This window comes from Macrosteles quadrilineatus, unplaced genomic scaffold, assembly GCF_028750875.1.
Source record: "Macrosteles quadrilineatus isolate MER2022 unplaced genomic scaffold, UCM_ALF_1.0 Scaffold_3__2_contigs__length_128488019, whole genome shotgun sequence".
Classification (NCBI taxonomy): Eukaryota; Metazoa; Arthropoda; class Insecta; order Hemiptera; family Cicadellidae; genus Macrosteles; species Macrosteles quadrilineatus.
This window is the reverse complement of record NW_026542596.1, coordinates 60315125-60328952: the sequence shown is the minus strand read 5'-3', so window position 1 is coordinate 60328952 and position 13828 is coordinate 60315125. Positions and strand designations below refer to the sequence as shown.

General features: G+C 34.6%; 1 protein-coding gene across 1 annotated transcript in view; it reads left to right on the top strand.

The window, feature by feature from the left end:
* Nucleotides 1-13828, top strand: part of LOC128988975 (protein toll-like) — a 31217-nt gene that overhangs the window by 13015 nt on the left and 4374 nt on the right. The window contains exons 2-5 of the mRNA XM_054410798.1: nucleotides 5621-6820; nucleotides 8140-8455; nucleotides 9315-9950; nucleotides 11440-11604. Of these exons, the coding sequence (XP_054266773.1) occupies nucleotides 5622-6820; nucleotides 8140-8455; nucleotides 9315-9950; nucleotides 11440-11604 (2316 nt within the window). The 5' untranslated portion in view covers nucleotide 5621. The remainder of the gene's footprint in view (nucleotides 1-5620; nucleotides 6821-8139; nucleotides 8456-9314; nucleotides 9951-11439; nucleotides 11605-13828) is intronic.

Here is a 13828-nt window from a genome sequence, read left to right as displayed (position 1 = left end):
TAACAAGTTCAAAGTATTGTTTGCGGCTATTTTCAATAACCGATATGTAAAATGTAAATTTCTCGACGTTTCTGAATTTGAAATCTGATCGCGTACAGTATATAATTGTAATTATAAGCTTCTTATATTGCAGATATTATTAAATGTCTGCACAGAGGAATGTCAATTGGCCACTAAAGCGTATGCGTTAGTACAACATTATTACCCTCTACTCTATATTGAACTAAATTATCTTGTGGTCAGTATTGTGTTGTGTTAATATAGTATTAATCAACAATCAATCATGTTGTCCATTTTAGCGAATTTCCCATATAGGGAATAAGCTATTACCGTAGTACATATGGTAAGACCTGGACCCGAGACCGATTTAATTTTTCATTTTGAGGTCCCTAGAGGCCAAAAACACCATCCGTTCAAATTCATATATATATATATATATATATATATGTGTGTGTGTGTGTGTCCGTTAGCGCGATAACTCGAGCAAAAATGATCCGATTTTGATTAAATTTGGTACAAACGTGTAAACCTACGTTTATTCAAACGAGTTCGCGATCCAGCATAATCGGACCATGGGAACGGGGTTTTATGGGGTAAAAATGGGGTTTTCCCATTTTTGAACCTAAAAACTAAAAATTTTGCGATTTCTTTCTAAACCGTTTTGTAGAGCTTAAAAAAGAAATAATTTAGTATATTGAAGCGCTGTTGTATGCCTAACGGTCACGGAGAAAATTCAAAAATAGTGTAATTAAAAATTCCCATGTTATTCTTATGGGGAAAATGAAAATTGTTGTAGTTTACTTGTTTATGGGTATATATTGATAAAATTTGGCAAATTTATTTATTTCATCCTATACTATTGACGTATGGTCAAAAAACACATTTTACCTTCCCCGTAGCAGCAAACCTAAGCACTCGTTAAATCTAATGTTATTTAAATAGGGAATAATATGTCTTATTTATGGAAATATTTTAGTAAAAATGTAATCAGACGAGTTGAAATTCGCTTAGTCTGCAGGTTTGCTGCGGCGGGGGTATTTGTGTTTTCCTCAATCGTTTAAAAAACAAAACTACTACAGTTTGGATGTAGAAATCAAGCTTTCCCAGTTCAATAGAATTTTTATTAGTATTACAATTGTTTAATTTCTATTACTATAAATTTGAATTAGTATACTAATGTAAAACTGTACCTAGTACACGGTTGTAAAACAATGTCAAAAGAGAATATCCATTTCTGGGTTGATCAGTTCAAGTTACTTTTAATGAATGTTTTTTTAACGAAAAATCACAAACTAACACAATAAATTTGTTAACCCAAATAAAACAAAAACCTGAAAGAATAGTAATAACTCACAGATTTTGTTTGAGTTATATTATTAGAGTTGCATTTAATCTTGACCAAGAAACAACGCTAACAATATTGAGTGAGAATTCCGAAACACTCTGGAAATAGTTGCAAGAAGACACTTCTGTGATTTTCCTTATCTCAATAACCTATTTATTTTTCTTGTGAAATTCGTGCCAAGAAGCTTAATTTCAACACAGCTTTTTTTACAAATGTAATATATAGCCTACTGAGCTATAAGTTGACAATGAAATAATGCATGTTTAAGTGTATTTCACTGTAGGTTATTATTTTACCAAACTTATTAAACAATCACACTTTGTGAATCGTATGAAGACCATGATTATGACATTCCTAAAATTATAGGGAAGCTGCAGCCCTTGTCAAAGTTTAATGAATGCAAGAAGATAGAGTCTCTGATGTGTGATTGTGTGAAAGAGACCCAAAAAGAATTCGAGAAAAAAAACTCATTCGTAGGATGTGCTCCGACATTTGAACGTGTTTGCTGTAGAAGGTGCATCGCAGGCTTTATGTCCGGTGGAATAAGCACAGGCACAATCCTACCTTTACCTAATATTTGAATCAACGTGTGGTTGCCAAATGCTGTTCAAGTTTGAACATTGAATTCGTCAGCTCAAGTGACACTATCTTAGGTGTGTTGGTAGACCAAAACACAGAATGTTTCAGGATTATTACAAAACCAGCTGGAAAACATGTTAGCTGAAAATAACAGAATACCATTACTTTCACCAACACATAGCATACGGAGCATATGTTTTATTAAAATTTTTAAAGTTAGTTTTTTTTTAATATCCTATTCGGGCCCTTCTGACTTTAGGGATGTGTGTGTGGATGTTTACAAAGCTGCAGACTGCAGTACATATGTGGTTCGGGTTTCATGCCATTTGGTATGCCCATACTAATCCATGGTGTTTCATGGGTATTTTTTCCTATTTTTGAAATTTTGATTTCCTGTTTAGCCCATCAAATAACGAAGGAATCGGATCAAAAAAAATTCTCGATTTTGACTAAGATTTATTATTTTATGGTCGTTTTAACTCTGAACAAAATAGTACAACCATAGAATAAATAAACACCATATATTACTTCATCTATGGTACAACTTCCAACATTACGGTTCAAATTTTATTGTTATTTTGTGATTTTAATTTTTACCCATAATATATATATATATATATATATATATATCATATTTACTTCTACTAATTAATTGGGCGAACCTATGTTTCAGTTTGCTGATACAGTTATTTAGTCAAATGAAGAAGTTAAATAACAAAAAAATCAAAATATTAAAATGAAATCTATTAAAAAACTGCGCATTCTAGCAACAGTAGAGAAACTAATCCATTACATTATTATGTTACTTTTAACAGACCAGCGTTTTGTAGATTGAAGGCAAAACGATTGTGTTGTTTGTTACCATACTAATTACCGAGATAATCTATCCATTCAGTAACCTTAACATCCAACAAGTCTCAATTCGTTGTCGTACTTTGAATATGGTGTTTTGAGAATATACAGTAGTTTTTACAAATATAAGAAGAAAAATCCAAAGTAAGGCTTTGGCCACATAGTGTTTTAAAAACCTATAAAAAACTCGTACAGTATATACATCTACAAGTACGGCTGTACTTCTTCATCAATTTAAGAAGCTTTATTTCCGTTGGACTTCGTCAATTATTGATAAAAGTAAATATATCTTAGGTTCAACATGGTTCAACCAAAAACAAAAATCCAATTACAAATATACTTGCTATACTTTTTCAAAGATATTGATCCTGTTTTACGTTAATTAGTTATTTGTGTAACTAGCGGGTGAAGGCAGTTTGTAATCAGGTTACACGTCCTATTTGTCCTACAGTTACTATAAAGCATAAATAAATAATTATTAATTAAAATTCTAAACAACACGTTTTAGGTTAGGTTAAATCCAAGCGTTGAACGAAATGGGAAACACTGGAACAGCTAGTCGTAGAATTTTAGTTGTTGCCAACCTATTTTCAAGCATAGGCCTACACGTATTACGTGCCAGTGTTTTGTGTTGTTTGGTTGGAATAGTGGTGTGCGGCAAAAGTAAGTAAATGCAGCAATTAGCAACTTTCTGTACTACAGTATAATCAGTGCAAGGAAGCCCACTTTGTTAGGTGACTGTAGGGGAAAACAGTTTGGATCGTAACTTTTTAATAAACTGTTTTCTTGTGCACTATAAAGACGATGTACTATAATTATTAATTTATCTTACGTCCCGTCATTCCCGCCGTAGTTAGGACATTTAATAAAATTGGTACAATTTTTTGATAGCTGTGACGATTAAAAATAAATTCTACGTCCAAAGATGGGATTTCGTTGAACCATGTATATTACCCAAACAGAGGGGTTTTCAAGTCCTGTGTTTCCCGCTATCAGCTGATTAGTTTCTGACGCGCCGTCATGTTGTGAAGCCACAGTCGAAGGTCACAACTGGTCAAACCGGCAGCAAAGCACCAACCAGTCCCCAGTCTTGATTCTCGGAAAGTACAGAATATTTAAAATTTCCTAATTATCAACCTCAACTATGATCATATCGGATTGCCCGTCTAATATTGCACAAAACATTAAATTTAATTTTCCTAATTAAGTTACTACTGTATACTGTATAGTAGGCTACTGTATAGAAATTGTGTTATTCCCTATTCCGCGCATAACCAAAATTGAATTTGGACAACAAAATCATAATCTAGGCCAGAACGAGGTATTTTGAATGTATAACAACAGAAAACGTCAGAACACCGACTCTCCTACGAATTTTTAATTCGACATTTTCAAGCAGAAATAACTCTTCATCACTTGATAAAGATATTGTCTTACTAGCTTGAAATGCAACCTTTTGTTGAGTACAGACGACAAAATTGCACGCTGAAAATATGTTACTTGTTTACAGCTTTCTTTGTGAACGCACCCAAAGCACCAAAAACTTGGTCTAGATGATGTCGGCTGTGGATTTATTGTTTGTATTCCAGGATAAATGGATTACATCCTTCAAGCGTGACGTTATTTTCGTCGAGAACAGTTATTCATTTGTTCGGTTTCGCACAAATGGTTGTCCTTCCAAGGACAAACAGTAAACTCTTAAGCTCAACAACAAAACGACCGTTGGCTAGAAGTTGGGTCCTGTATACCTGGAAATGTAAAAGCTGTGTTGTGTTTTCAAAACCTTTTAGCTTTTAAATCTCATTATTTTATTCTAGTTAATCTTCTTAGTCGGTGGAGACAAATTACGGGGTTTCTTAACAACCATAGATTTTTAAGAATAAATGGTATACTAATTTAAAGGTTATAGTGCCATCGATAGACTATGTAATAAGTATCTACGGGATGACATTTAATTTTCCGCGAAGTTATGTTGGTAACATTTTGTTTATAACACTTGATGGTATGACCGCGGTTGCTATTCTCAGAAACCTTCTTACGTGACATTCCAGAATATATTTTCTACTGGCGCTAACCTATCAGTCGTTGTTGTTGGCAGTTGTGTTGTATTGTGTTGGCTACCCTGGTACTACACAACTGACCTTGGCCAGTCTACCGCAACTCTTCTGCAAATCTCTGTACATCGCGTACGATTAGTTGTCGCAATTCCAGTAACTATAAAATAGGAAACGTACCTATTCAATTAAAAATGTCATATGTTGAGTCCACATTGGTTATATCTTTCTTATCTACCTGAAGTGTTTTGGGAGTCATGATTTTTATTGGGCCACACCATTGCAGAATCACAAATCTGTTATGTGAAATATACAGGGTGTTCATAAAAGGTGGGAGACATAATTTACGTAGTGAATCCTTGGGTCAAAATAAAGAGTAAATCAAGAATAAAATTTTTTCCAAAATCGCTTCGTTAACCGCCACTTTGTATTTTTTACATACAAATTTTTCTCTTTGAAATTTTTCAACCGATCCATATGAATAATATAGATTGAAAAGGCCTATGTTTGAAAAAAGTAGTTCATCTTGATTCTACTTAAAATTTCAAAATGGCGACCATTTAAATTTTTAAAACTTAAATTACTCAAAAATGGCAGATTTTATGAAAAAATGTCAAGAACACTTATGTTTAGCATTTTTAATTCCCTAGAAAAGGATACCAAGTTCAAAAAGATAAAATAAGTAAGTAAGGCGACTAGCTTAGCCTTATTCTACCACATTTTACTACTGTACTAAACATTCTCATAAATAAACAAAGTCAATAATTATTGTGGTATTTGTTTGTTGCAGGATGGCAGACCTGATAATACTGTTGGCACTGCTGGTATCAGCTGTTTCAACAATATCCACTGGTCACTTCAATTGTGCCAACTTGTCATCATCTGCCAGCCCATGCAGTTGCTCCAACCAGTCTCCGACACAGTTTGAAATCTTCTGCCCTCAGCTGGATCCCAAGCTCGCTCTACAGATTGATCTCAATTCATCTCCAAGTGTACAGCTCCAATGTACAACAACCAACGACCCAGATTTCTCAATCTTACCGAGTCTTCAGATTGGCGATGTGGACAACTTCTACCTCCGTCATTGCCCTAAACTACCAAACATCTCCATTAGTGAATTGATGTCCAGCTTCGGAATCAAGAGAATCAAAAATCTTCAAATTCAATCCTACAATAGCTATAACAACACACTGAAGAAAAAGCACATGGAAAAGCTTAACTACGTGACGAATCTGAGTTTAGGCAATAACGGACTCACTTCTTTGCCAGGCGACATATTTGAAGACATGGGGAATCTTACTTTTCTAGATATGAAGTTCAATTACGTTGACTTGCCTAAAGAAATATTTTACTTTACACCGAAACTGGAAGTACTGGAACTCGGGGGCAACAACTTGACGTATTTGCCGCCGGGAATTTTTAAGAATTTGGATCGTTTGAGACTCTTGAATCTGTGGTTAAACAGGCTCAATAACCTTACCAGGCCTGTTTTCTCAGGTGTGCCGAATCTCGAGACTCTAGATTTAAATTCAAACCAGATGGAAACCATCAGGCCGGATCTCTTTTCCGATTTGCTTAAACTGACACATCTGAATTTGTATGGCAACGCATTCATTAGTTTGCCTCAAGGGCTATTGTCAAGGAACACCGAATTGAAAGAGTTTCAAATGCATGAAAATAAAAGACCAATTCACTTACCTCCGGGATTTTTGGCGAACCTCACGAAGATCAAGACAGTCAGACTGAGCGGATCCAAGATTACATCTTTACCTGAAGACATGTTCTCAGGATCCATCAACGTAGTGGATTTGCACTTGAATCGCAATTTGCTCACCACATTACCTGATAAGATTTTTCTAGATTTGGAAAATCTTGAATATCTTGATCTAAGTCAAAATAAAATCACAAGTTTACCAGGAGGACTATTCAGTAGAACCGGTAGACTGAAAACATTGAAGCTGTATTACAATCAGATAGCGGATTTACCATCGTAAGTAACTTATCTTATATAATACTGTAGTTATTTCAAAATGAAGGGTTAATGATTAACATTACGTAGGTAAATGTCAAAATTATCAAATAGAAATAATAGAATCCTCATTTTATCACTATCAGTTTTTCAAGTTTTAAAATTTTTACTTGGCCTATTAAAAATTCTTCTAGGCCAATTATTCCAGTTGCAGCAATACAATTAAGCCAGAGTAATATAGCTGATTTCATTTGTATCAGTCTTGGACCCTGTAGTAAACTTTAAATATAGATGTTTTATCCTGTGGTCACTAAGATGTTTCATCTGCCAGGTTCTGAAAGCCGACATTTCCTCTCAAAAACTCTTTAGATTATTTTAAAAACAAGTTATATAAATTGATTTGCCAATATTTATTACAACTTTCCCCAGAGGAATAGTTTGTACCCGCATTGGTAAAGTACGGTACCTTCTAAAATTAAATTTGTGCTGAATTTAAAAAAACCACGCTCTGAGAGGGCTACAAATTAAAATGGAGACTGAACGTAGATATTTTCCTTTCATTTGTCATTTATAGCTACTGTACTATATGCTCAACTCCATAACACTAACAAAGATAAATTTGAATTGTTGAAGAAAGAAAATATATAAATTATTAAAAAAAACTTTTTGTGTGCAGCTTGAAAACTGTAGCTGAAAGTGTGGCAATGTAATCATTTCCAAGCAGTGGTAGGAAGAAAAATTAATTTGTAATGACGGGTTTGTGCTTTGGTATTGAGTTAAGCGGGACTGACGTACCCCATTCTTAAGCTAGGTAAAATAGTAAACACAGTATTTTGTGGTATCTATCTGTGGTAAAGATACCAAGTTCTATAGTTCACCACCAGGAGCATTGTGTTCTGAACAACTTAGATTGAATGGTTGTCTATTCTTGCACTTTTTTAAAGACTAATACGAATAGAGTCCGTTGTTTTAGCAACAGCTGTAGCCACGATCTATTTGTATTTGACTGTTTGATTTTTTTTCCTACAAATGTAAAATCTCATATCTGTACTATGATGGTCTTTGAATTAGCCTGTTCAAATAATAATCAGTTGTTTATTATTTTAACTAAAATCAGATGTTCTGTTTTGATGTTAACGTTTTCCTTTCTGAATTGTTTTTTTACTAAATGTACATTTTGCTTTAAAATTATTTTTGTATTCGAGAAATCTGGACTGACTGGTTATCAAGTGCCGGAATTTGCTTGACTTTACTCTAAAGAAGAGTACATAAGTCACCATTTTAGCAATAACTAGAGCGCAAAAGCATGCACATATTCTATTTCTACATTACTGTTTCAGAAATCTTTTCCTGCAACTGAAAAACCTCGAGTTTCTGGACCTGAGGTTCAACAAACTGAGGGACATTCGAGGGGATCAGTTCAAGACTCTGGACAAGCTGAGGTCTCTGAACATTTCCGACAATCAATTGACGACTCTAGCGCAGACTTTGCAGCTTGATGACTATGGGACGTACTCGGTGTTGGACAACTGCAAACAACTGGAGCATCTCCAGCTGGCCAATAACTCCCTGACAGAGATCTACGGAGACTGGAGACTGCTCTTTACCAACTTGAAAACTCTCAACTTGTCCTTCAACCGCTTCCAGAAAGTTACGGTGAGAACCTGCGTTATCAGATTTATTATACCCTTATTTCAAATAGAGGAATGAATGAATGAATGAATGAAGTGCTTTATTTTACAAATAAACTTACCTCTTAGAATAATATAAGTATACTTAAAACCAGTGCATGATTTGGAGGGGGGGGGACAGCGGAACGGAGTTCCAGTACCTCTCATTCGGAAAGATAAAAATATAAATCAAAAGGTACAAATCACATTATATAGGTTATAGTTCGGGCACCTCATTGTGATTGCGGATGATGTACTCGATTGTACACAGACCGCGGAAGACCTTCATGATTTCATTGGGACTACTGAAGACGTTATAAAGTTTTCTGTGACTGCAGAGTATGTTAATTCTTGATTTTACCGTGACCGCGGAAGATGTAAATGGTTTCGCCAAGATCGTGGTGGTGGGTTATGTTCATGATTTCAATATGTTCTCTATCTTGCCTTGCCTACTGAAGGTGTTCTCAATTTTACCTTGACCACGGAAGATGTATAAAATTTCGCCTTGATCACGGACTATGTACCCAATTTTACAATGACCGCAGAAGATTTGTATGATTTCACCGCGACTACTGAAGTAGATTTTATGAAGTTTGCTGTGACTGCAGAAGATGTTCTTGATTTTACCGTGACCTGCCAAAATTGTGGTCGTGGATTATGTTCATGATTTCATTGTTACTATGGAATATGTTCTCTATCTTGCTGTAACTACTGAAGGTTTTCTCAGTTTTCATTACCAATTTTCCTTTAATTTTGATCCATACAACTAAATCCTAGAAATTTGTACTGTGTGTATATCTAAGTATTATTGTATTCCTATCTTCATGTTGACAATCTATTTTCAGATCTCAGAGTTGGACTTTCTCAGCAACGAGGTGATGATAGATCTTTCCAACAACAACATCTCTCTGGTGAACTTCTGGGAGTTCCTACTGGTGGCTAACAATCACCTTCAGAACTACACCACATCCTTTGAGCGAGACAGGGTCAAACAGCATAAAGTCAAGCTCGACAACAATCCTTTCAACTGCAACTGCCTTCTTCTGCCTTTTGTTCAGTTTTTGCAAAACGGGCTTTCCCCCGAAATTCAGTATCTTTTCAATATTCCCTCCCAAAATTTGAAGTGCTTTGAACCCATGACGTTGGAGAAGCAACCTCTAGCTTTCGTTCCTCAGGACAGGCTGATGTGTGAATTGAAAACACTCGGCTCTTCTCTTACTTGTCCTGCCAATTGTAGTTGCCTTTACAGACCTCTAGATAGAGGCAATGTTTTCAATTGTGAGCACCAAGGATTGACAAACCTCCCAATTTCACTACCTCTGATTCCCAACACTGACCATTCTGAACTGAACTTGGAAGGCAACCAGTTGCACAGTTTCAAACTGCCGGACGGAAGAGGCTATGAGAATCTGACACACCTGTATTTGGCTCATAACAATCTCACAGAGTTCAACATGACTGGAATTTCTCCAAGAATTAAGGTAGGCTAAATGTTTTATGATCATATGTAAAAATGCTTAGTCTCATTGATCAATGTAACTTTATTTCTACTGAAATTGTGAAATAGCTATTTACCTTACAAGTGTAGTAAGAGCGTTTTTACATCACGCAGGTGAATGTTGTGCAACGAGCGGAAGCGAGTTGCATAATTTACCGAAGTACAAGATTTTACCTGACCCGACAATATACAGGAGGTTACGAACAATATTTTTCATTATCCATTTCACTCATCTCCTAACAGTAACGTTTATTTACAAACAAAAGCTAGGTTAGGAAAATTCTTCAAAACATAACAATAAAATTCAAGTGCACAGCTGATTTCTAGCTGAATTGAACGTCGTTGGTTCCATAGAGGTATATTTTTTAAGTTAAGCACTCAATGTTATTTAAATGGGTTTCATTACATCACAGAGTGAGTTTTTTTCAACTTTACATCACTCGAGAAGTAACGAAGTTATATACATCACGCTTGGGATAGGGAAGTTTAACATGGCGGGTTAGGTAAAAATATTTTATCACATTACATTTTCTATACTACTATATGGCAATTCAGGTACAGTAAATGTACTACTAACTTACTGGCGTTAAGTAATTCGTTGAGTCTCACCTGGAGCATTAGTATCATTTAGTCTTTAGTGGCACTCATTCCGGTTGGCCAACGGTGGCACAGTAGCTGAGTTGACCATGGCTTTGCTGTGATGAGTGTTGCTCTGAGGTACATGTGCAAGTTAGATTCCTGTATGTGTACAATTCATATGCTACTAATGTGGTTTAGCTGGTTTTTATGACCCACATTAAATAAACGGTGTCCAGTTTGAATGGTAAGACGGATTTAGTTAGTTTAGTAGGATTGCAAACAACCCCTGTTCTGCTTCTTTTTACATTAGGATAAGAAAAGTACACATAATTTTAGGCCTTTTTTAGATTAAGTACAGATATACATATTGTGTTGATAAAACAAAATAACTTTTTTTAAATCCATGTAAATTTATTTCATCTTATTAATTTAATTCATGTGTCATCTGTGAAAAAGCATCTTGAACACCTCTTGCGGCATCGAAAATGTATAATTTTCTTCATTTTTAACATCTTCATGTTCAAAAGTCGTTGTACATTTTTTGAGAATTAATATTGATGAAGCATTGAGCCACCTGCAGAGTGTGCTGACGTAAATTCTGATTGCTGTCGAACACGCCGATTGACAGAAAATATATTTTTGACACTCATTGTGGCTGATTCAACTATCTTCTTTTTGTAAGAATCGTTAATGGTTCGACCATGTATACAAATACACTGAGTATACGTGCATACTCAATGGTTCTACTATTCACATCTCCTTAGATAAAATTCTGTTCGCATGTTCAACAAATTTATGCGAATCATTTGCGATCTTGTTCTTGTCTTCTTGTATTGTAGGTAGCTTTTAACATATAATTCTAAATGTTTACCTTGAACCGATCTGTGATGCAGGTGTTGGACCTGAGCAACAACAACTTGACTGGACTAGCCTCAGAGACAATCACACAGCTAGAGTCAGCTCCAGAACTGATGTATTTGTCATTGCACAACAACCCTTGGACATGCGACTGTGATGCTTTGCCTTTCATACAACTAGTCAAGAAAAGCTATAAAAAGGTAGTTCTGAAATTAAATTCTTTGATTCACAAATAGGGGTCACTGAGTGGTAAACATCTTGAGAAAAGTCACTAGCTTTGGTTGAAAACTGAGCTCAGTTGACCTTTTGTAACCAAATAGTAGTTATGTTACGTATTGATAAGCCTGTAAAATCTTTTGCCTAAGTTCTTGGTTTAGGGTTAAAAAAATCAGCTCGTTTTCACTTACTCTTATTTTATTTTCCCTTGCTCTTTATCATGTTTTATCAATAATTCTTGTGACTGCAAGTGTTTCTTTTCGATATAATATTTTGTAATGAAAATTGTATGTTTTATTGGTTGATAATATTATAACTTCAAACAAAACAAAAATTATCCTCGACTTGGTATTTTCCATCCTGATTAAGTAATCATTTGTATTTTTTTGCATTTTTCTTTTTGCTCCTACACAAAAACATAACTTATAATAGACCAGCTTTGCATTGCTTAGTGTATAAACCTTGTATGCCCTTTGGAAAGTTTTAATCACGGTACGAGTACCAAAAGTAAACACTTTCATGATAATGTTGGAATAATTCTTTTACCTACGACTGTTTTTCTAAGGTAGCTGTTTCAGTTCAGTTCTAAGAATTGAAAAGTTTCACATAACAGCATTGTTTTCTTTAATAACAGCATATTTTTACTCATAACAACACTGGTAACGTTGAACCAATGAGGTTCAAGGATTGAGAGAGAAGAAGTAAAATTGTAATGATTCAAACATCAACTAATCAGCTGTTCAGGCCAATTTAACACATTCACTGCTAATGATATGTAATACTTTTATAAATGGCTAAAAAACATAAACATTAACATGATCATGTTAATTGAGTGACAATATATCTTTAATTAAATAAATTTTATACTATAAATTGTGGATTAAAATATATTATGTAATTATATACATCATGTATTATATATCTGCTAATATACTTAGTGAACGTGTTAATTGTTGAGTGGTGCAATTAGAGTTTGGTACAGGTTTGTTGCACCACTGTCAGTGACAATGAGAGGTTATAAATGAAAACATAACCTCTCTTAGAAGTTATGGGTAGTGATATTTAGTAAATAAAACACTGTCGAAGGTAAAGTAGTGTACGCAACTCGCGTAAAAAGTGTTTACGGCACTCCGTAGAAGTTTTTAAGGCATTTGCCAAGGCTCGTACCTTAAGTTTTCTACTCATGTTGTTACAGTGGTTTACGCAACGATTGCGTAAAGATAGTGTTAACGACACGGCTACTTTACCTACGACGGTGTTTTAATTACTAAAAATCACTACTCATAACTTCTAAGAGAGGTTATGTTTTTGTTTATAACCTCTAATTGCCACTGACAGTGATGCAACGAAACATTTGATCAAATACTAATTGTACCAATCAACAATTAAATTGGCCTGAACAGCTGATTAGTTTAGTTTCGAATCATTACAATTTTGCTTCTCCTCTCTCAATCCTTGAACCTCATTGGTCCGTTACCCTTGTTGTTATGAGTAAAACTATGCTGTTATGAGATACTTTTCAATTCTAACAACTGTACTGAAACGGCTACTTTAAAAAACGGTCGTTGGTAAACTTTATTTTAACGCAATTAAAGTACTATAAAAGTCCAAAAATATTGATGAATTAAACTTGAGGTCCTGATAAGTTTGTTTGTTTAGTAGAATGAAGACAAATCCTAGTGTCTTTAGAATATTTCATCAACTTAAATAGCTGTGTATCTGGGTGCTTAGTTATATCGCTTACCTTATTATCTGTTGGTCACCAGTTTGATCCTGGGTATTTTTTAATAGTTCAAAATAGCTGTCCTTGATTACTTTGCTTTCAATAAATTACTACTGGCTTGTAGAGGCAGAAACCCCTGAAAACTCTGATGTAACATTAAATATTGTAATCATAAATCAAACAAACTAACAAACAAACTCTCTATGTGTCGTGATTTATCTGTAGCCTACACTATAATTTTAGTGTTGGAACATTCTCTTTGGTTGTTATTTTCATTTATTTATTTGATTCCACTTGGAGTTTGAACTCTGCTAAAGCAAAGTTGTCAGTGAGTAAATACTGGTTAAGTACATCCCAGCTATGTCGAAGGTTTGACCTTGTGAATCATTGATGGTAGTAAAAAAAGCAAGTCTTGATTCGAAACTATAGAGAAAAGCTTAAGTTAGTTTGGGATCATCCTGTTCATGAAATGAATTAAATGAAAA